Here is a 19,535-nt window from a genome sequence, read left to right as displayed (position 1 = left end):
CAATGGCTGTGTGTCACACTCTAATTCAGAAACTGAAAATACCTTAAGTCGTCGTTCCTTCTAAGGAACCGAGGATGTAGTTTTCTAAAGAACTGAGCGACAAACGTTTGACCAGAACTGGTTCCAGTCTGTCGTTGCCAAACCGCGTCTCTCACGCTGGAAGTCACTTCCACTTCGTCCGCTCATCCCTCATCCTTCTCTCAGATTTAAACCTCCAGTACGAAGGCAAGTAAAATCAATTCAAATTCTATTGCATTCTACTGTAAATACACTGTTTCTCTCACGTTGTCTTTTCACCTCATGAACTCTGCTTCTGTTGCTCATTAAAGGTGAGAAACCAAACCAACGTATGTTCAACCTGCAAACGGTTACAAGCAGCGATGCATGACAGATATGTTCTTGAAATAAGTGCGATAAAGCAAAAGCGTGTCATTAAAATTGTTTATTTTCTTTTAATCGGCCGCTGGAGTTTGCGCTGAGTCTTCCTTTTCCTGCTGGAGCAGTCTGGCGCGCAGGAGCTTAGAATTAACGACTGTCCTCGCGCCCGCCTGCTTATCTGCCTGTCTGGTTCTCTATTTACCTAACTATAGATGTCTCTGAGCAAGAAAAGTAACGACGACATACTGAAGCTGCTTGATGAGCACGGAATTAAACACGGACCAGTTGTAGGTGAGAAAATAACCGGCTCGGATCATTGTGTTGCATGAAGTGTCTAGATATAAAAATCAAAAAGATCATTGAGCAGCTAAAGCTGTTTGCTTTTTATGCTTGATCATTTAAATTAAACTCTCCCAGTTTGCTCTGACGTTTAGTTCTTTTCGTCAGTGTTAAGTCAAATCTTATTATTATCTTATTATTATGAACACAGACAGCACTCGGAAGCAGTATGAGAAGAAGCTTGAAAAGGTCGTGGAGAAGTCGTCAGTGAAAGCCTCATCGGATAAGACCTACTACAGAGAGGAAGGTAGACCTGTTCAGTGGCCACAGTTGCACCGTCTATTTCAATCCAGTACACGTACTCAACCATTAATCCTGCTTTTTTAAGTTAGGTGATAGTTCTACTCTGTTTACTATTGGGGTCCCAGTGGAAGCTGGAGTCAGACTGGAGTGAATATTATTATATATAGTAGATGGTGCTAATGTTTTTATTTTAAGTATGATGGCTAAAACATTAGCATCATCTCCTGGTATACTGCATTCAGTATAATGATCACACAGCAGACACCACCGCACTGAAGCTGCAGCTGTAGATGGTTCACCACAATAGAAACTATGCTCATATGTCTGAATAAGCATCAAAATAAAAGAGATGATGGTAAATCTAAGCATTTGTACATACACACATGTTCCCTGCCAAACCTGCCATCTGGTGTTCACTCTCTATTAGCACTTTATTATCATCATGTAACAGATTATTTTGAATTAATTCTTAAAACTGGTAAAAGCTTTTTTTAATTGAGTCCAAACTGTTGCTATTTGTTTCCTCTTTTCTTTGCAGAGGAGACGAGCTACGTCACATACCGCAGTCCGGTGAGTCCTGATTGTCTGCCTGTTGCTCTGTGTTTGTGCCAAACTCCTCTACTCTGCTATGTGACTGTGAAGCCTCACACGTACTGTCTTGTTTCACCTTCACAGTTTGGAGAAGAGGGCTTTGTGGATACGTGAGTGTGTTTGAACGTGCACAAAAGACACAAAGTGTACAAACGTGCTGTTGCACATCATGACCTGTTGAGCCTGTGGTGGTATCAGAAATATGTTGTTGGGCCTGAGCCAAAGCACACAGTGCAGTTTATTGATTGTTTTTACCTAAAGGTTTAAAATTATCAATATATTTTTTGGCCAATTAGATGTAATTAAGTTTAGAAACACTTAACTGCACTTATTCATTTAGTTCAATTTCAATTGTGCCAGTTCACAGTAAAAGTTCTCCAGGCATTTTACTGAAAAATTTACAAATTGAATACAAATTACTACCTAATTAATTTACATAATAACTTGACTGAGTACTTTTCTTTATTCAAATATTCTTCAATAGGGTGATACGTAGAGGCATTTCGACCCGAGATGAAGACAAAGAACTCGACCAACATACAAAGTAAGTATTAACTATAGTGCTGTGCTAAGTGCCTTTAGCTTGGCTAAACGTCCTCTCTTCTCCAGCGCTTCCAAGTCTACGATTCAGTTCACAAGCAAAACAGTCAATCACAGCGTACAACAGTCCAGCCTCCAGTACAACAAACCGCCAATCAAGTCTGGAAGCAGCAAGTGGAAAGCGGTTCGGCTGCTGCTGCTGCTGCTGGCTGTGTTTGCAGCTGCCTGCTATGGCGCCTACTGGTATCTGTGGAACTATCAGTCGTAACAAGGCAGCGATCTGATTGGTTGTTCTGAACTTGTTCTGAAATAAAATTGTACTGTTAGGGTTGACAGGGTCTTTTTATCTAACAATTGTAGGTGTTTCAACACATACTAACTACTGTAGAGCACAAAATGTAAATTAGACTAATGAAAAAAACCTTCAACAAAAATCAACCAATTAAGAAAATTCCAAATGCCACCTGTTAAGTAAAGTACTGAAAATTTTTATATTAGTAATGAGATACCAGTTGTGACAGGACAGAGAGCCAGACACAGATTTCTTTGCTCTGTTACACACACTGCATACAGTATGTAAGATGGTGCACTGCATTTTCCAGCCAGATCTGTGTATTTGAATGTTTTATAAGGTGATTTTTATAACATGTTTGTTCTTTTTTGTAACATGTAAACTCCACAATGGAAAACTTATGTACGTGCTTAGAAAATAAGAGGGCAATTGAACAGTATATTTAGCTCCTACTTGAGTGCAGTAGAATAAACTTTTACAACTATATAAAAGTGATCATTCTATTGGACATATATTTCTGTGGTCAAAGTGAAGGTAGATGTTCACTGAGGATCAGGATTTGTTAGAAAATATTTAAGTTATTCCAGTTTCACAGTGAAGATGGATCCAGACGCATCTTTACTCACCAGCTTCTAATGTGTCACATTACGTAAAGGAATAAGAGGAAACATGAAGGTAGGATGCATGACATGCAACAAACCTTGAAAGAGATTTATTCTATATTGAAGTACAAATTCACTTCAAATTTGTTCAGGACAAAACTGGAGCTTTAAATTCTTTAAACACATCCACAAAATAAAGAGCTGTCATTTGCACCTTACAGGCATTAAGTGCAAGAGAGTCACTTGCCAATAAAGATAAGCAGGTTTCCTGACGTAATCTGTAACATGATCCACAGGGACAGCAGAACCACAAGGAGGCCCTCATAAAGAACCATGTTCAGCTGGGAGGACTGTAAATACCGGCAAATGTAGAGACTGTTGCATACCTGGACAAGTAGTTCTACTGTACTTGTACTTAGTTTCAAACTTGATGTACCAATGAACGAGATACCCAGTACTCAAGTGTGGCTGTAAAAGGAGAAAGAGTGGCAGAGGAACAGCGGATAACTCAGCTGGTGTGGAGAAAGAGCCATACCAACCTCTGGATGTTTGGTTCTTCACATCAGGTAACAGGATTATTTACATGCAGAGCATGAATTGAAGCTGTCGTGAGCAGGAAGTGTTATCTACTGACACCTGCAGAGGGCAGCTGTTCTGCTCAGAGAGCATCTATCAATGTAATAAAACATCAGACATAAAGAGATTTCGTTTTCTCAGGGCTTCTTTTAATCCTAAAAGACTAGACTAACAAGGAAAACACCTTCTGTTATGAGGTCACTGGGTCATTCCCACTATCTGGATCCACAGTTACAAAGCAACTTCCCACATTTAAAATAACATTAACAAAATGTGGTTCTTATTCTGCCTATATAAGCAACAATATAATATTTCGTATTATAATAAACATTCTCTACATTACCTATGTCAAGTATATATCAGATAAGGTTCAGTTATAAATTTCGTTATTACTATTACTTACTATGTGTTTATTTATCATTGTAAAAATAAGAGTAGAAATAATAATATTCCTTTTTAAAATATAGTATTAAATATAGTAATCTAATGAATGATTAGACTTAATAAGATTTAATAATTGTTTTCGTACTTTTTTGTTCCATATAGTCATATGACGACCCTTTGGTTTGTGCGCTAAATAGAAAATACTGAACGTTATGAAATACTTTTTTAAATTAATAAACGTGCCTACCGGAAGCTATTGACTACTTCCGGGATGTTTTTGTGACGTTGCACCAGACAACATGGCGGCTTCCTTTACTCTCCAGTCCTCCGTGCTCCGCAGGGCGCTGTATGGGGCTTTCAGCCTGCAAAGACCAGCAACGGGAGCTTCTACCTCCTCCGCCGGGATCCGGTTTTTCAGCAACGCTGCTCCAGGTGAAAAGCAGCCCGTGATATTAGAGTCTACGGAGGAATACAAATTCGTAGAGCGGCTCATTCCTCCTTCACGAGTCCCAGCACCGCCCAAACACGCCGGGCCCACCCCGTCTGGCTGGACCCCTCCGGCTGATACACCGCCGCCTTTGCCGTATATGATCCGTCGCTCCCGCATGCACAACATACCGGTCTACACCGACCTAACCCATGGCAATAGGAAGATGACGCTAATACGGAAAGTGGAGGGGGACATTTGGGCTCTGGAAAAAGATGTGAAGGAGTACCTGAAGGAGGTTACGGGAAAAGAGCTGCCCACACAGGTCAACGAGGTCACCATGACCCTGAAGGTCAAAGGTCACTTTGACAAGGAGCTGAAGGAGTGGTTGGGCGGCAAGGGCTTCTGACCCCGGAATTCCAGGAGAGCCACAGCATCTTCCTTCAGGACCAGACAGCTGTGCGCATAAAGACTCTGAGGATGTCAGAAAACATCAGAGATCGTCCCACATGAAGACTTTCTCTTTTCTACCATTTGACTGAACTCTATCACAGATTTATGGGTTCAGACAGTTGAACATGTACATAAGTGTGTGTAATGAATGTCAAATTTAAAAGCACAGCTGGTCATGTTGTTATTTCACCTAAAGATCAATGAGGGGGTTTGTCTAAAAGGCTTTTGGGCTTTTTTACCACCAATATGTGTAGCAAAGAACAAACTTGTTTGCTAATTATTTATTTCTCCTGACAATATCTATTAGGTTTCAACCATTATAGTCTAAACAGCATATAATGTCGCAAAACATGATGCATCAAGAAGTACTAAAGAAAGAAAGAAAGCCTTTATTGGTCATCATAATATACAATGGAAAAACGAAATTGGTCTTCTGCATTTAACCCATCCTGGGGGAGCAGTAAATGTACCCTTTCAAGCACGTATATTCAATTTTACTTCCATACTGAGTTTGGGCACCTTATGAATATCATTCCTCCTAAAATACAACATTTACATTTAAAACATTTACATTTATTAAGTGGTCAAGAGAGAGTATGAAGCCGCTGCATGTGTCTGTGCCGCCATCTTAAGTATTAACATATGTTGATTTTATTCAGCTCACCAAAAGTAGATACAATTAACTCAGCTACAAAGAAATAACTTTTTTTGCTCATTACTGTAATTGCATGTTGAAAAGGGTGCAGTAGAAACAAGTGTCTCACAGGTGTCTCACTAAATAACAATTAACCTCCTTACATGTACTGTGTCTCTTGCAGTTCTGCTAAACATTAGAAATTTAAATTATACATCAGATTCTCCTGCACACACAATTCCACTAAATGTGAAGCAGTGTGAGAAGCTCTTTGCTCCGTCTGATAAGTGCTTCCAGTTGATCAGCTAGATAAAAAAAGCAGCAGGGAATTAATATTTATGAAGAAGCAGTAAATTGCATGCATTTAAATGATCAGTATATTTACTTACGTAGTGGACGTTTTTCTCCCCTGCACCAGTAACGAGGCTCAGTTTGTAACTTGTTTACTTCCTCATTCATATACACAGAAGCTTCTGATAGTTCATTCAGCATTTCCAATTCCTGAGAAAAAAGCCAGCAGCAGTGTCAGTATGATTGTCCTTTACAAAGTAACACCTCTCATATTAAAAAGTATTGAGCCTTTGCTGTTGCACTAAAGACTGCTATTGTTTGCTTGGTGCTCAAACTTTAGTCCTCCATAATAAAACAGAGTCAGGAATATGTCAGTGAGAGTATAAAACTATTTCTAATGTTTTGTTTTCATAGGATCATAACACAGATTAAGAAATGACCAGAAATTATCTGGTCTGAAAAACTTCTAAAGAGAATGACTATTTAAGTACCGTGTTACAGGCCAGCAGTAGTTGGTGTACTCTCTGAAAGACATTGGAGTCTGAGCTGAAGCTGGGATGATCTCTGCTGCAGTAAGATCTCAAGTCCGTTTCATAAACATGGCTGAAAGTAGCCATCAGCTGTTGAAGATCGCCTGCTGCCACACGCAGGGAGCTTGGGGAGAAGATGGCAGCACTCTGCGCCTCATTGCTGAGGAATTCACACTGAAGACCAGAAAGCATTTGTTAATGCATACTCAGTCAAGTCAAAGTCTGTGCTTTCACAATGTACCTAACATAGGGAGGTAGTTCTGATCTATATTAAACTGTTAACAGTAAAAGAAAATTAATGTCAGTATATAAGCCGTAGTAATAATAATTAGAATACTTCAGGCACAATAGATAACACATGATACTGTACCTCTGACTGTAGCTCCATTAGTGCTGACTGAGTCGACTGTAGAAGGGATGCAATATCTGTAGCTTCATTTTGGGTCTGTTTAGAATATAATTTGGCGCCTTTGTGTAAAGCCCTGTTGAAAGAAGGAATAACAAATACACCAAATACTTGGAAATATGCCTGTTATTACAAATACGAAATAACGGATCAAAGACATATACTTACTTCATGTGTGCAGGCCAGGGGTCAAATGTGGGGTTGAGCATCTCTGTCAAGTGGGGCAGATTCTCAGCACTGTAGAGTTCATTCAGCAGCATCTCTTCATCCATCTTGTGTCCACATGACGTCTTGCAGCCTGGGACCAGAGTTAAGAGTTGCTCCAAGAACTGAAGTTGCCGATAAGGGTTCGTCTCACCCTGGATGAACAGAAAAAATACAATGTTTTCATCTTATTGCTAAAATTAATCTGTAGAAATTAAATACATGTACACTAATGCAATCTCTCACCTTGATCAGGTCCATATCGCCTGCTTTACACAACATTAGCTCCTGTCCAAGCATAGCCATTTCTGTTCATGAAAAACAGACCAAAGGAGTGTGTAATCTGCCAAGGTTCTTATCTAGAGAAAAATAGCCTCATCAACAAAGTTACCTTTGTTCAAAGCATCTGGTTCTTTGGATCTCATTGCCATGGCCTTGGAATTGGCAAAGCTTGGACTGATACTGCAAAGCGATAGAAAATGCGGTATTATTACTATTACAATGAACTGCGTAACGGAGTTACATTTGGTGTAGTTGCCTCCACCTGCTGCAGATCCATGCCAGTATTTCGGTGCGGTGCTGGGAAGGGGGACAGAAAAGCTGCAGCATGCTGTCTGCTTCTTGAAGGTAAAGACCATCCACCAAGGGACAAGATGCAGCCTTAGCAAAGTAGAACACAACACTTTACCAGCAGCTTACAGCGTGTTATCTAACATATGTAACATATGTGTACAATCAATGTCCACCTTGGTATGCATGGGTGCTGGGGTCGCACATCATATTAGGAGATCATATTAAAGTTTTAATACTAAACATTTATTAGCCCTAGCTGTATGTAAAGAATGATGCGATCGAAAAACAAAACGGAGAAAAGCAAACGGCAGTATCTTACGACAACAAATAAGTGTAGCACAATAAGTCAATACGATAAGATGTATGTCAGTCAATAACTTTAACTTTATTCACCTGCAAAGCAGCATAAAGCTGTTGGGCAAGTTCTTTCTCCTTCAAAGCCCCCGCCATTTTCCCAAATACGTTGCGAACGTTTTCTTCCTCGTCTATTTAAATGCTACATTACTTTGTTATTATGCATTACCGCCACCTACTGTAATGATGCTTAATAGCAAGCGAGACAGGGTTCAAAGCTGAAAATTTGTGACACTGACGGCTGAGATAGTTTTAAGCTGTGATTTTTTTTCACAACATGTATTTATTCATTTTTCTTTTATGCAACATTAGCATTTTTGACATGTTGTAATTTTGTTTCAATCATGTTTTCTATCCCTTCAAAGTGTGTAGATACCCCCTTTCACAAAAGTGCTATAATCGTAATTTAAATTTATTATTATGATTATTAAGGACAAAACCAATCCTTTCTGTGCAATGAATAGATTGGTTATTTTTAATAGTCTCCGCTTGGTGACGGCAAAGCGTCGTTTCTTTGATTACGAAGCGCCGTAAAACAGAAAGAAGAAGAAGATTTCCGGCTTGCAGTACTGTCGTAACTAGACGCATTTTTGCTAAGTATTGTTCACGCTACAGTTACTAGCTAATTTCATTACATTATAGCCACGTCCAGGAAGAGGGCTTTGGCACAAAACAATAGTTTTTGTGTGTACGACGTTTATGTGGAACGAGTGTTTCCGCACACGTTTCTTCCACCGTTAAAATGAAGAAAGGGAGCTCAGAGAAAGTCCGCCATGTGGTAGCATGGATCAACAAAGCTGAATGGGATCAGGTTCTGGAATATCTTTACTCCAAAGATTCCACCTTACAAAGGCAAGCACTGCAGAGAATATCCGCTTGGAAAGGCAGGTATGTCAACAGCACTCCTGTTGCAGTGGACTGCACGGCGGACCTGATCAGGTGCCAAGCACTGGACCGGTCTGGACAGCTAGAGGGAGATGATCTGGTTCTCCTTTATGGCGCAGCCCTGGTGAGGTTTATCAACGTGATCACCGAGAGACAACAGGGTAGAATAGCCCGACCACTGAAGCACCTAGCTGGGAACTTAAACATTCCAGAGTGGGTCGTAGAACTGAGGCATGACTTCACACACCGGAAACGCCCTACCCTGAAATGGTGTCGAAAAGGGTGTAAGGTGGTTCTGAAGTGGCTTCATCAGGAGTACTGGTCCAGACAGTTTGGAGGAGCTTCTAATGTGAATTGGGAATTTCAGTCTGACGGCGAGGAGGATGAGGAGCTTGACCTTAAACGCCAGGAGGACAAACTCATTGCAAGTCAAAAAGAAATGGAAGCCTACAAAACTGCCCGAGACCTTCTGATAACGTTTGAAAAAGAGCAGTACCAAGCTCTTGATAAGTCTCAACAACAGAAATGCCCTGGTCCCTTCTCAGACATGAGCTGGTTGCTGGGTGAGGTCAAGCAGTTTTCTATGGAGTCGAGTGACTTACTGATTGATGTGATGTTGGAGGATGGGTTTCTGGTGCCTACTGTGCCACAGCTGGAATCGTTAAGGTGTGAGAGTTCTGACAGTGACACTGAACCCAGACTTCCTCAAACATTCCTGCGTTTCTGGCTGCCCCTCCTGAAGATGCTGAACTCATCATCCTTTATTCATCTTTTTCTGGAAAAGCTGTTTGTTGAACTGAAGGTTCTTGTTAAAGAGAAGAACCACCACAGGGCTTACTACATCTCTGCTTGGATTTCAGAAGTCATCCTGTGCAACTGCAATAAATTTGACCAACCTAATGAATCAAAAGGACAGAGGAAGGCAAGAATGAAAGACAAGATCTTTGTAAACCGCATCGAGCTGAGGTGGCAACAGCTGCTCTCTGCATGCCTGGAAGCTCCCTGCATCAGCACGCCTCACCTGCTTCAGTTAATTCTGAATGACATGGAGCATCCTCTCCCTCCAGAGACCCAACAGAGGCTGCTTCAGCTCTGCTCCATTTACACACAGCCCACAAACCTTGATGTTAAACCTTCTTCAGAGAATAAACATCCTGTATACACACTGGAGAGTTTGCATGAGAAACTGAAGCATTTGCAGCACCAAAGCCATGCTTCACATTCCACGGCAGACTCTGAGAGGAGTGACTCCTCCCAGGAGTACAAGTGTATGGATGCTGTGGCTGAAAAGCTGAGAGGTTCTCCATGGCAGGTGTGCACTGATAAAGTTGTGTGGAAAAACTATCCTCTTGGTAAAGTTCCTGGACAGTCCAATGACCCTTCATGCCTCATGGCGGAAAACTATTCAACACTGACGGTTTTTGACCAGCCAGTGGAGCTGGATAGCAACAAAACTCACGATGTCCCTGGAGTCTCAGCACCAGTGAGAACATCTGATGGCCTTATTTGGAATCACAGTGATATCAACAAGCTGAAATCTGGACTGCAGCTTTTTTGAGCCATGATGTAATACTGTGCATGGTGGCATGTAATTGCTGGCACTGTTGTTGACTGAGAAAAAGAAACATCAGTTTGAAATAAAACCTCCACTGATAAACCGCTTTTGGTCAAATCTGAGGATTCAGTGTTTTTCTGTGTTATATCATTTATTCTTGCAACTACTATATGATAAATACAACTTTAAGGTTTGCTTCTTTTATGAATGTTTTTGAAAAGGTCATGACCTATTCACACTATCATTCCCAAATTACTAACATTCACACAATCAGCATATTCAAATTTGAATGTATCTGTTAATTACTAGCATAATGTATGGTGTTTGTAAGGCCTGTTCTATGCTGTGTCTGCAATAATTATTATTAGGCAGGCAAAATAATGGAGTCATTTAACACAATATCAAACATGGAAAGACAAAGCTGAAATACATTTAATTCATTATTATATACACTGACATATTTCTCTCCTCTTTCTCAACCAAGTTTCTATCCCTGTTAATACTGTTATACCTGCACAAAGTTTTCATTTTAATTAAAAAGTGTTATTAATCCCCTAGGGATATTGTTTAAGTGTTTGCAGTATATTTCTTTTAGATTAATTTCATCAAAGCGAAGATTGTTGTAAGTGTTGTCTTCCTCACACGTTGTACAATTAAAAGCTTTCTTTTTATCTTAAACTATGTGATCTACTAATTTGAACTGAGGTGATCGAGGTTGATTCAAAAGGCTGTTCACGGGGACGTTTATTTTGTAAGAAACACCCGGAAGTGTTTCAGTCGGTCCACCTCGGTTATGACATCAATTGTCAGACCGCACCGTCGTTGTCGCTACGTTTATATTAATCTGTGAGCGGTTCTGAAGGTATTAGGTATCCGGCTCAGTTTCACCGCTGGACTCATTTCTCGCGATTTATTGTAGCATTGTTTTTTTTAACCTGCTCGGTAAGTAAATTCGCTGCGTTGTTTGTTAAAAGTTGCTGCGTCATTCGTCGGCTCTCACGCGCTATGGCTTTAGCTAACGCTAACTTGCATTAGTTTGGATGTGTAACGTTAACGTTCGCTAACGAAATTCTAGCGGGCACGTGCTGGTCAATAGATAATTTGTTTAATGCCGCATGGTTTTGAAGGGATTGCTTGGAGATTAGACGACGTGCGACACATTCCAAAGTTTGCTCGGCAACAAAGGGCCTTGCTAGCGAGCTACCTAATGCTAAGGCGCTAGCTAGCAAGCTACCTAATGCTAAGGCCGAACGTTTTGCATACTATCCTTTACTACTATGTTGGAGGAATGCGTGGCGTATATATAGTTTATTACAAAGTATATAATATTGGCCACTGTCTGTCTCTGAAGGACTAGCCAGTCGGCTAACACGGCGCTGGTAGTACGCTGTAGCAACGTACACTTTGGCAATTGTAGCGCCCGTAGAGGACAAAAGAAGCGCGACATTCAGTTCAATTTTTAAATTCGTGTCACTCATGTTTGTGTACTGAGCCGCAGTAATTATCTACAGTTTCGGTTTCCAACCGGAACCCTGTTCATATTTGAACGGAATATTATTAAGTTTTACGGTTCTTGCTTTGTTTGCTGAGATTAGTTTTATATATTTTAAAAAGTATCTATCTTGTCTTCACATCATAATTGTTCATTGTTCGGAATTTTCATAGTAATCATATGGTTTAATTTGTCCTAACAGGTGAGAAGTTGCATCTTCAAGACTACGTGAACCTCACTGTCAGATAGCAATGATCACCAGACGAAGAGGTCGCACTGTAAGCAACGCTGAAGGGGAGCCTCTTGTGGTTCAAGTGGTAGATGCAGTGGAAACAAATGCAGATCTCCCAAGTTCACCCATGGGGTTTCCGGCTGAGGATTTCGACACCGCTGGATTAGAACTGGATGACCTGTTTGAAATTGAAGACTTTAAATGGCCACTTGGACGAGATGCATCCTCTCCAACCTTAGACGTTGAATTGGCTGATCTTGGTGTGTACGGAGTCAAGGATCACGATTCTGGAATTGAAGCTTCATCGGCCTCATCTCCAGAGAGAATGTCATCTGCCTTGAAGAGCAAGAACAGGCAAAATCATCCCATCAACATGATCAACAAAAATGCCATTGCTGCCAGATTGAATCGTCTTAAGAAGAAAGAATATGTCAACAGCTTGGAGAAGAAAGTTGGCATCCTGTCAACCGAAAACAATATACTTAAACAGGACAATTCTCAGCTCACAAAGAGAGTGGAAGAGTTGGAAGATGAGACCAGGTACCTGAGGGCTGTGCTGGCCAATGAGACCATGTTAGCCCAGCTCTTGTCCAGGCTGAGTGGTGTGAATGGGATGAAATTGTCTTCCTCACTTTTCCAGGGGCCCGACCCAAACGATCATGACTATGCCTTACCCAGGAAGCGTGTGAAAGTGGAGGAGAAAGAGACATCTGGTGGAGTGTGTCTGCATGTGGACAAGAACCATGTCTCTGTGGAATTCTGCACTAAGTGTGCAGAGAGTGCAAGCACATCACTCAAAATGTAGGGTCAAGTACTTACCTCTGTCTTCTGATATTGGGTCTGATCTATATATGGCTCACTGTACTGAACTGCTGAGGGTTGATGAACACTGTTCAGTTAAGACTACTTGAGAACTGCTGACTGCATGTGCTTTTATGTGATGATGGATTTGAATACATGTTACTGCTAAACCTTGTTGACAGTTTCTTCTAGGTATTGGTTGATCCACCATGCGGGATGAGTGGCTTTCTGAACAGCTTTACCTGCCTGACTCCATGGTAAGGATCAGACAAGAACCTTTTTTTTTTTTGTTTTTTTTTTCCCACAGGCTTAAGGTGTTGAGCAGCGATCTTTTATACATTTTTCACAACATGTGAATCATTTATACATTTTTTCTAGGTGTTGATCCCATATAGTGACTTTTGAATACTTTTTATTACATTTTGTTTAATCTTTGTTCCTACAGAGCATTGTTTAATTTTTTTTCAAGTATCTTAAATTGATGTTAAGATGAAAGTGAAGGTCCACAAAGAGTTCTTTTTTTTTTTTTTTTTTTTTTTTTTTTTTTTTTTTGGCAACTTTCAAATTGACAACTTATAAATTTATGAAAAACAAATGTTTATACTTTTTTTTGTTTGAATGAATCTTTGTGAACCTACACTATTGTACAAAAGAATACCTTCATTTAGCGCCACCTATTTTTCTTTATGCTAAAGTGGATTCTGCTGGTGGAAGGTGAAGAGGCTGGACAAGCTGCTGCCAACATGGCCTGGTATTTTTGTAAAGGTAGTATCGGTATCAAATGGTATAAGTAACTATTATTTATACTCCACAACATCGTCACCTGTGTAGCTCATGCAGTTTTTTTCAAGGATGGCTAGAGCTTCTCCATTATTTGGAGCCAAGCCAGCCCAGACTCAATAGTTATGTCCTGTTAATATATATGTATTCACTGAATACATGCAGTTGATCCTCTTTAAGTTGTGTAATTAAGTTTTCATCAATGTAACAGTGTAAATGTGTACATAATGCTGAATACATATTGTTTGAGATACATGGCATTTGAGAAATGAATAAATAAATCCTATTTTCATTATGTTTGAGTTACAAATATCTAGTGTGTCATGTTCTGTACTGTTGATATTAATGCATCTCTCTTTCTCTTTCTGAACAGCAAGCTCTCTGCCGATAAAGCGCTTACATTTGGGTCAAGTCTGGTAAAGGTTGTCAAAACAAATGACCAAGAATTCATTTGACGAAAGTACAAAGTGCACAAAATGTGAGGGTCAGCAGAATAGAAATCATGCTTGTTTAGCCCATTTACTTCAACTCACACTTCCATCACAGCCAGTTATAGTTCGAGGCTGGTAAGCAAACATATTTGGTTACATTTAAAGAGAGAAGCATCATAGGCCTGGTTTAGTCTGCAATAGCTGCCAAAAGCTTTTCAGTTTTAGTGGTTTGGGAAATGATTTTGTCTGACATTAGTTTTACCTGGTATGTTATGAGACAGTTGGACAGCTTGTTTCACTGTGGAACACAGTGGCAGGCAGCATAGTGCCACAGAAATCAATCAAAGGTTCTTGGCAAAGAATAGTGGTTGTTCCTTGGATCTGTATTTAATGTAGCTTGGTGGTATTTGTAAAGTAGAAATATCTACAGTCAAATCAGAAATTACTCATACCCCTGGCAAATTCTAACTTGATGTAAATTTAATTCAAAATCCAATCCAAAGGTTCTTTGTTTTTTTTGATTGGAAATGACACAGGCTTTTGCTAAAAGATAACATGATGTACAAGAGGCATTACTTCACTTTTTTTTTCCTTTTTTTTTTTTTACAATACCTTCCAACCTGAAGGGCTTTTATAGTGATTTAAGAAGCAATTGAATCATTCACAAAATGACACAAAGTTTAAATGTAGGTAAAAGATGAGTAATATTTTTTTTCCAAAATGATGCTTTTTCATCATCTTATTAACCTTTGGGAGAAGCCTGTGTTGTTTCCGGACAATATAAAAAAGATTGCTGGCTAAATAAAAGTAACTAAGTCAGATTTTGCTAGGGTTATGAGTAATTTCTGGCTTGACTGTATTTAAAGTCAATATTTAAACCTAATAGTAAATATTAATAAAACTAGATCTTCACTGTGTACTTGGTGATCAGTTTTAATACTGCAAAACCAGGATGCTTTTACCTTTTTGCTTTTGTCCAACCTTTTTATGGTTTTATTTTGGTCAAATCCTTTCAAAGATTTGCACATTTTAGCGAAATATTGGTGTGAATTGAAGTGCATGGGCTAAAGCCTAATTGAAGCAACAGTACAATCCTTAAAGGAAAACACTACACAAATAAATCTTTGCGGCAATTTTACCCTAAAATTTTCAGTTTTCAGGATTTATGCTTGAGAAAATAAAGTTTAGTGAAGGTACTAAACTGAGTAGCTGCTGTGCTACAACACAAGTTGTCTTTTTGCCTCACGCATGCTGTTCGTATTTATACTATACTGCGTGTTTTGATGAGTTGCTTTTGTGTAGTCGTCATATTCAGTTCAGGACAACCCAACAGACTTAGTCAAATTTTGGTAATCTATTCTAGAATGTAATTTCTTTGCGCTAAAACTGCTGCAGGAACCAGACGATGTGTACCCATTTTTATAATGCAGTACTTGTCCTATAATCCCTGCGTGTCAAAATGTTCTAGCACAGGTTGCAGTTATAAAATTAAGCCTCTGCCAGAACAGCTACACTCTCAAAGGTAATATCGGACTGTGTGAGCAGTGACGCATATGTGGTTAGGATTAATCAGAATTGGTATGGAACAACCTAGAACATGTACTTTAATGTAGTATTTCCATCCCATGTTTCTTTTGCTACATTTATTTCCGCACTTCCACAAGAGCATAGAGTTTGTACACATTTCTTGAATTAAGAACAATATGAATAATTCGTTTAATCTAAAGTGCAGGTGTTGGCTGCTTGTTTATCGTTACAGTTGAGGCAGATTGGACAATACATTAAAAGCACCAGTCAGCGGTGATGCCCCCTGCTGTCTGTGAGTGACATGATAAATCACTGACAGTTGATCAGGCAGCACTGCACAGCCACACCTTCACCTTCTCGAAGTGATGCTGTGCTGGACAGGTCCCCTGGGGGCCTCTAAATGTAAAACATACTGTCCTGCTAACAGTTCAGATTCTTCCTTCTGGCTGCTCGTACTATGGGTTTTTAGCGGTTGTAGAGCTGGTCGACCTGCTGCTTCACAAGACATTGTATATAGCAGCTATGAGTGGAGAGAAATTTAGTTATACAATGTGTTGGTGCTGTCTAAACAAGGACCACAGCAAAATTTAAAAAAATGTATGAACTATTTGTAATTTCTTTCCTGCATAAATTGGGTCTTCACTGACGTAAATTATTAACATGACCTCAACGGCCTTCCTGTGCCATGGGTTGGTGAAGACTAGTTTAAGACAACTGGTGCAAATAGTTTGGAGGTCATTTAACAGCCAACCCTGTGAACCGAATTACAATGTGGGCCCAAGGCCAGATTTTGTGTGGCGGAAGTAAAATGTACTTTGAGGTTTGTGTTCACTTCGTCCTGATGCAGTTCCCAGTTTTCTCCTAAGCTTTAGCTTCACAAAATTACTTCATTACATACCATTAGATATTCAAAAGGTTTTACATTTAAATGAATTTTAGAAAAGCCAGCTTCTTACCTAACTTTAAATTAGCCATAACATAAAACCATCTGCTGGTGTTGGACAGTGGTAACCTTTAAAGACCTGAGGACAACATATAAACAACCATTCACACTCTCAGCATATATTGCTGTTACAGCACAGAGAACACAATTGGCCAGTAGAGCAGTGCAGGTGCACATCTGGCTCCATCTATTCACTCCAAACAGGTGACCTCATAAAGGTGAAACCTGCTTCCTTCATATCAGCTGGTCAAGGGTCACTGAAGTTCAAGCTGCAGGTAGAATCTGGCATTGTTGTGAAAAAACAACACAGGACCACACTTACTTTGTCAAAGTTATTATTGTAGAATACTTTGATGTATTTTTCTTTCATACGGACAAAAGGTGTTGGACTTAATTCCCATTAAATTCTCTTAGATTTCCATACAGATTTAGTCTACAGTATACAGGTGTGTTCTTTCTCATATATAGATATTTATTCGCTTAAATAACAGGCAGGTAACTCTTTAATATATTCAATAGTCTTTATGATTTTTTTTTTGGTCTTTTTTTTTCATTTCAGCACAGTTAAGGCTGCATTTTCTGTCCGCAGAACAGCACTGTATTGTGCATGAAGGGGAGGGGGAGACCATTCCACGCGCAATATTTACATCGGTATAATGAATAATGTGAAACCTTAGTTTCCTCCCGTCTCAACATGGCAGTAAATACTAGCAGCAGATCTAAGAGAGCAGCCTAAACAGTGCTCGGTTGCACTGCACTTCTGCAGTCTCTAGTTCTACGTTGCCTTCTTGCTCTCCATCCTGTGTGGCACCCCAGTTGGTCCGCTCCTACTGATCCTAATGAGGTACATCTGTGTCTTCTGTTCTCTATTTACAGAGGGCATCTCTGGTCTTAAGAGACTATAAACATCTCCACACCTCTGCACACTTCAGGGGCTGTTCAAAGGACAGAAAACACAGCCCTCAGAATATGCTCAGGAGAATGTGCAACTGTCTTTTTCCATCAGTGGGGGCACTGGTGGAGAAAATCAATCATAATAATAATAATATACAAGCGCTTCCATTTTGTTGTTCCTCTCTTTACAAAAAGCGATAGGATTAAAAGAAAAAAACAAAAAAAAAGAGTGTAACAGGAACATAGTACCTGTAAATCAAAGATGCACATGTGCACATTTGGGCGATCTGTACAGTAGTGGTGCAGTTGTACCATTTATAATTTTGATAAATATATTCCTTTTCACATTGTGTTTTGCTTCCTGTGAAACTTTCTCACAACATCTTGATGTAACATGGCTGGACGGATGGACAGAGATGGCTGGAACTGGGCAGTCAAATTTACACCACTGTAGATCTTCCGCCTGTTGTTTGGTGAACGCTTGCGTGTGTGTGCGTGTCTGTATACTGCAGAAAGCGTTGACAGAGCTGCTGAAAGGTCAGACTTGAACAGGATATGAGTGTGTGTGTGTGTGTGTGTGTGTGTGTGTGTGTGTGTGTGTGAGAGAGAGAGAGAGCGAGCGAAAAGGAGAGAGCAGATGTGGAGAGATCATAGCACACAGTAGTGACAGTAGCCTAAATGATTTACCAACACATAAAGAGTGACATTAATGATACCAAATGCATGCTTTAAAACAGACAGACCGATACAATGTCACCACACGCCCACTCTCACAGGCCGGGCCCGAGTGGTGGAGATGATGATGAGCATTCAAGACGACAGAGTTCTGTACAGGTAGGGGTGTTCCCAGAGAGCCCTGCGCACATCCTGACACAGAACTAGCAGGACAGACATGTTCTCTCGCTGTGTTTGCATGTGTCATCGCCCCCGCTAGACTGCGCTGCGAACCCCACGGCTGGGGACAGGCGTCGGCATGGCAGTCTGTTGCATATTGTCTGCTCTTTCTCTGGCGCTGGGACCGGATGGTTAACGCAGGGAAGCGAAAAAGGGGGATAACTGAGGGGGGAAAGGAGAGAGTCGGGGGGGGGTGTCCAGGTTTGCATTGCATTGCAGTCACGCTCGGAGGCAACATGAAGTCAGCGGCTCACCCACACCTGGTGCAACATGGGTCACAGGAGGGCACGCTGACACTGGAATGTGATGGAGTTGCTTGGAATGTATTTCACATGGAATGTCGAGGTGGAGTCCGGTGAGGCGACGGCGCCCGTCAGTGTGTGTCACGACCGTGTTGTGTCCTTTTACATTCAACATCCCAAAGTCCTAAGGCAGTGACAATACGCTGACTTTAGGAGCTTTCCAGAGAACACCTGACTCTCCACACAGTGAGACCCACATGTTCCGTTCTGTATCTTAACTCTGACCAACCGTTCTCCCAGGATGACATGTATCTACGCCTACCGGCATTAATCTTAATCAATCCAACTCAGCAGCTCCGAGGGGGCGTCTGCTTCAACAAGGTCGTAATTCCCAGGCTTTCAACTGAAGTCTTTCACTTTAAGAATGTTCTGTTCCTATCATTCATTTTTGATATGAAGATGGAAAGTTACTCCAGTAAGAAAGCATAGCTTCACAGCACTAAGTTGAGTTAGGCTCTACAGGTGTTTCTATTAAAGTGGCCAGTGAGTGTTGCTGATTCGTGAGGCAGGTTTTGAGCAGGCATCACCCTTCACTGTTAATAGCAGACAGTCGCAAATAAATTATACCTACATCATTCAATAATTTTGCTTATTCAGGTTAAAGGTGTGAGGATTGTACAGTGATTTGCCTGTAAATGGGCTCTGAATGAAATCTGACTTGACCTAATGCCACTCAGCTGGTGGTTGGCTGAGCGTAACGTAAAACTGGAATTAGCTAAAGCGCTGTGCGTGAAACAAGAAAAGAAACATCCTTCTAGCAGCACTTCTTGAATTCACTGTTATGTCTCATTTGTTAAATCCACCAAGGTGCAAAAACATGGTTTTAAAGGGAATGATGTGCAGGACTATTCAACTGAAACGCCACTGAGTTAATGAGCCAAGAAAAGCCTCCGGAAAACAATGACTACTTGTTTTTACACACTGGTTGGCAGCAGCCTTACAGTAAAAGCTGCATATTGTTAATACCACACAAAATGCAACT

The 19,535-nt window shown here is 40.5% G+C and overlaps 6 protein-coding genes across 7 annotated transcripts in view; 4 read left to right on the top strand and 2 right to left on the bottom strand.

Moving 5' to 3' along the window:
* The first annotated feature begins 65 nt into the window (after positions 1-65).
* Positions 66-2,878, top strand: emd (emerin). Its single transcript, XM_029157635.3, has 7 exons — positions 66-225; positions 591-669; positions 869-964; positions 1,499-1,530; positions 1,636-1,661; positions 2,036-2,095; positions 2,161-2,878. Exons 2-7 carry the CDS (start codon positions 591-593, stop codon positions 2,357-2,359), a joined length of 492 nt encoding a protein of 163 aa, XP_029013468.1. The 5' UTR covers positions 66-225; the 3' UTR covers positions 2,360-2,878.
* Positions 2,879-4,208: 1,330 nt separating this feature from the next.
* On the top strand, positions 4,209-4,991 carry mrpl49 (mitochondrial ribosomal protein L49). The gene has a single exon (XM_029157387.1). It carries the CDS (start codon positions 4,245-4,247, stop codon positions 4,779-4,781), a length of 537 nt encoding a protein of 178 aa, XP_029013220.1. The 5' UTR covers positions 4,209-4,244; the 3' UTR covers positions 4,782-4,991.
* Positions 4,992-5,194: 203 nt separating this feature from the next.
* Positions 5,195-8,007, bottom strand: haus7 (HAUS augmin-like complex, subunit 7). The gene is made up of 9 exons (XM_029157386.2): positions 7,857-8,007; positions 7,435-7,550; positions 7,282-7,352; positions 7,137-7,198; positions 6,855-7,045; positions 6,651-6,762; positions 6,242-6,454; positions 5,849-5,960; positions 5,195-5,764 (listed from the first exon to the last, which is right to left on the bottom strand). Exons 1-9 carry the CDS (start codon positions 7,911-7,913, stop codon positions 5,703-5,705), a joined length of 996 nt encoding a protein of 331 aa, XP_029013219.1. The 5' UTR covers positions 7,914-8,007; the 3' UTR covers positions 5,195-5,702.
* Positions 8,008-8,348: 341 nt separating this feature from the next.
* Positions 8,349-10,489, top strand: las1l (LAS1 like ribosome biogenesis factor). Its single transcript, XM_029157341.3, has one exon. It carries the CDS (start codon positions 8,560-8,562, stop codon positions 10,258-10,260), a length of 1,701 nt encoding a protein of 566 aa, XP_029013174.1. The 5' UTR covers positions 8,349-8,559; the 3' UTR covers positions 10,261-10,489.
* Positions 10,490-11,020: 531 nt separating this feature from the next.
* Positions 11,021-13,857, top strand: crebzf (CREB/ATF bZIP transcription factor). 2 transcript variants are annotated; one of them, XM_029157454.3, is made up of 5 exons: positions 11,021-11,199; positions 11,952-12,521; positions 12,622-12,782; positions 12,965-13,039; positions 13,478-13,857. In XM_029157454.3, exons 2-3 carry the CDS (start codon positions 12,001-12,003, stop codon positions 12,668-12,670), a joined length of 570 nt encoding a protein of 189 aa, XP_029013287.1. In that variant the 5' UTR covers positions 11,021-11,199; positions 11,952-12,000; the 3' UTR covers positions 12,671-12,782; positions 12,965-13,039; positions 13,478-13,857. The 2 variants fall into 2 exon arrangements, with proteins under 2 accessions (XP_029013287.1, XP_029013286.1); XM_029157453.3 differs by having other exon boundaries at positions 12,622-13,039.
* Positions 13,858-16,781: 2,924 nt separating this feature from the next.
* atp2b3b (ATPase plasma membrane Ca2+ transporting 3b) overlaps positions 16,782-19,535 on the bottom strand; it is a 36,324-nt gene continuing 33,570 nt past the window's right edge. The window contains 1 exon segment of the mRNA XM_029157452.2: positions 16,782-19,535. This exon segment is cut by the window's right edge and continues 2,148 nt beyond it. The gene's annotated coding sequence lies outside the window, so the exon portion shown is untranslated.

This window comes from Betta splendens, chromosome 7 (assembly GCF_900634795.4).
Source record: "Betta splendens chromosome 7, fBetSpl5.4, whole genome shotgun sequence".
In the NCBI taxonomy this organism is placed as follows: domain Eukaryota; kingdom Metazoa; phylum Chordata; class Actinopteri; order Anabantiformes; family Osphronemidae; genus Betta; species Betta splendens.
The sequence above is the reverse complement of the archived record's forward strand: the minus strand, read 5'-3'. Positions and strand labels throughout refer to the sequence as shown.

What these genes read in the sequence shown, in the direction of transcription:
- emd (XM_029157635.3), top strand. Translation starts at nt 591, where the DNA reads ATGTCTCTGAGCAAGAAAAGTAACGACGACATACTGAAGCTGCTTGAT. An exon ending in TAAACACGGACCAGTTGTAG is followed by an intron (nt 670 to 868) that starts GTGAGAAAATAA and finishes TTATGAACACAG; the next exon opens with ACAGCACTCGGAAGCAGTAT. An exon ending in GAACTCGACCAACATACAAA is followed by an intron (nt 2,096 to 2,160) that starts GTAAGTATTAAC and finishes TCTCTTCTCCAG; the next exon opens with CGCTTCCAAGTCTACGATTC.
- mrpl49 (XM_029157387.1), top strand. Translation starts at nt 4,245, where the DNA reads ATGGCGGCTTCCTTTACTCTCCAGTCCTCCGTGCTCCGCAGGGCGCTG.
- haus7 (XM_029157386.2), bottom strand. Translation starts at nt 7,913, where the DNA reads ATGGCGGGGGCTTTGAAGGAGAAAGAACTTGCCCAACAGCTTTATGCT. An exon ending in AGCTTTATGCTGCTTTGCAG is followed by an intron (nt 7,551 to 7,856) that starts GTGAATAAAGTT and finishes TACTTTGCTAAG; the next exon opens with GCTGCATCTTGTCCCTTGGT. An exon ending in CCCTGGCCTGCACACATGAA is followed by an intron (nt 6,763 to 6,854) that starts GTAAGTATATGT and finishes TTCTTTCAACAG; the next exon opens with GGCTTTACACAAAGGCGCCA.
- las1l (XM_029157341.3), top strand. Translation starts at nt 8,560, where the DNA reads ATGAAGAAAGGGAGCTCAGAGAAAGTCCGCCATGTGGTAGCATGGATC.
- crebzf (XM_029157454.3), top strand. Translation starts at nt 12,001, where the DNA reads ATGATCACCAGACGAAGAGGTCGCACTGTAAGCAACGCTGAAGGGGAG. An exon ending in GAGTTGGAAGATGAGACCAG is followed by an intron (nt 12,522 to 12,621) that starts GTACCTGAGGGC and finishes TCACTTTTCCAG; the next exon opens with GGGCCCGACCCAAACGATCA.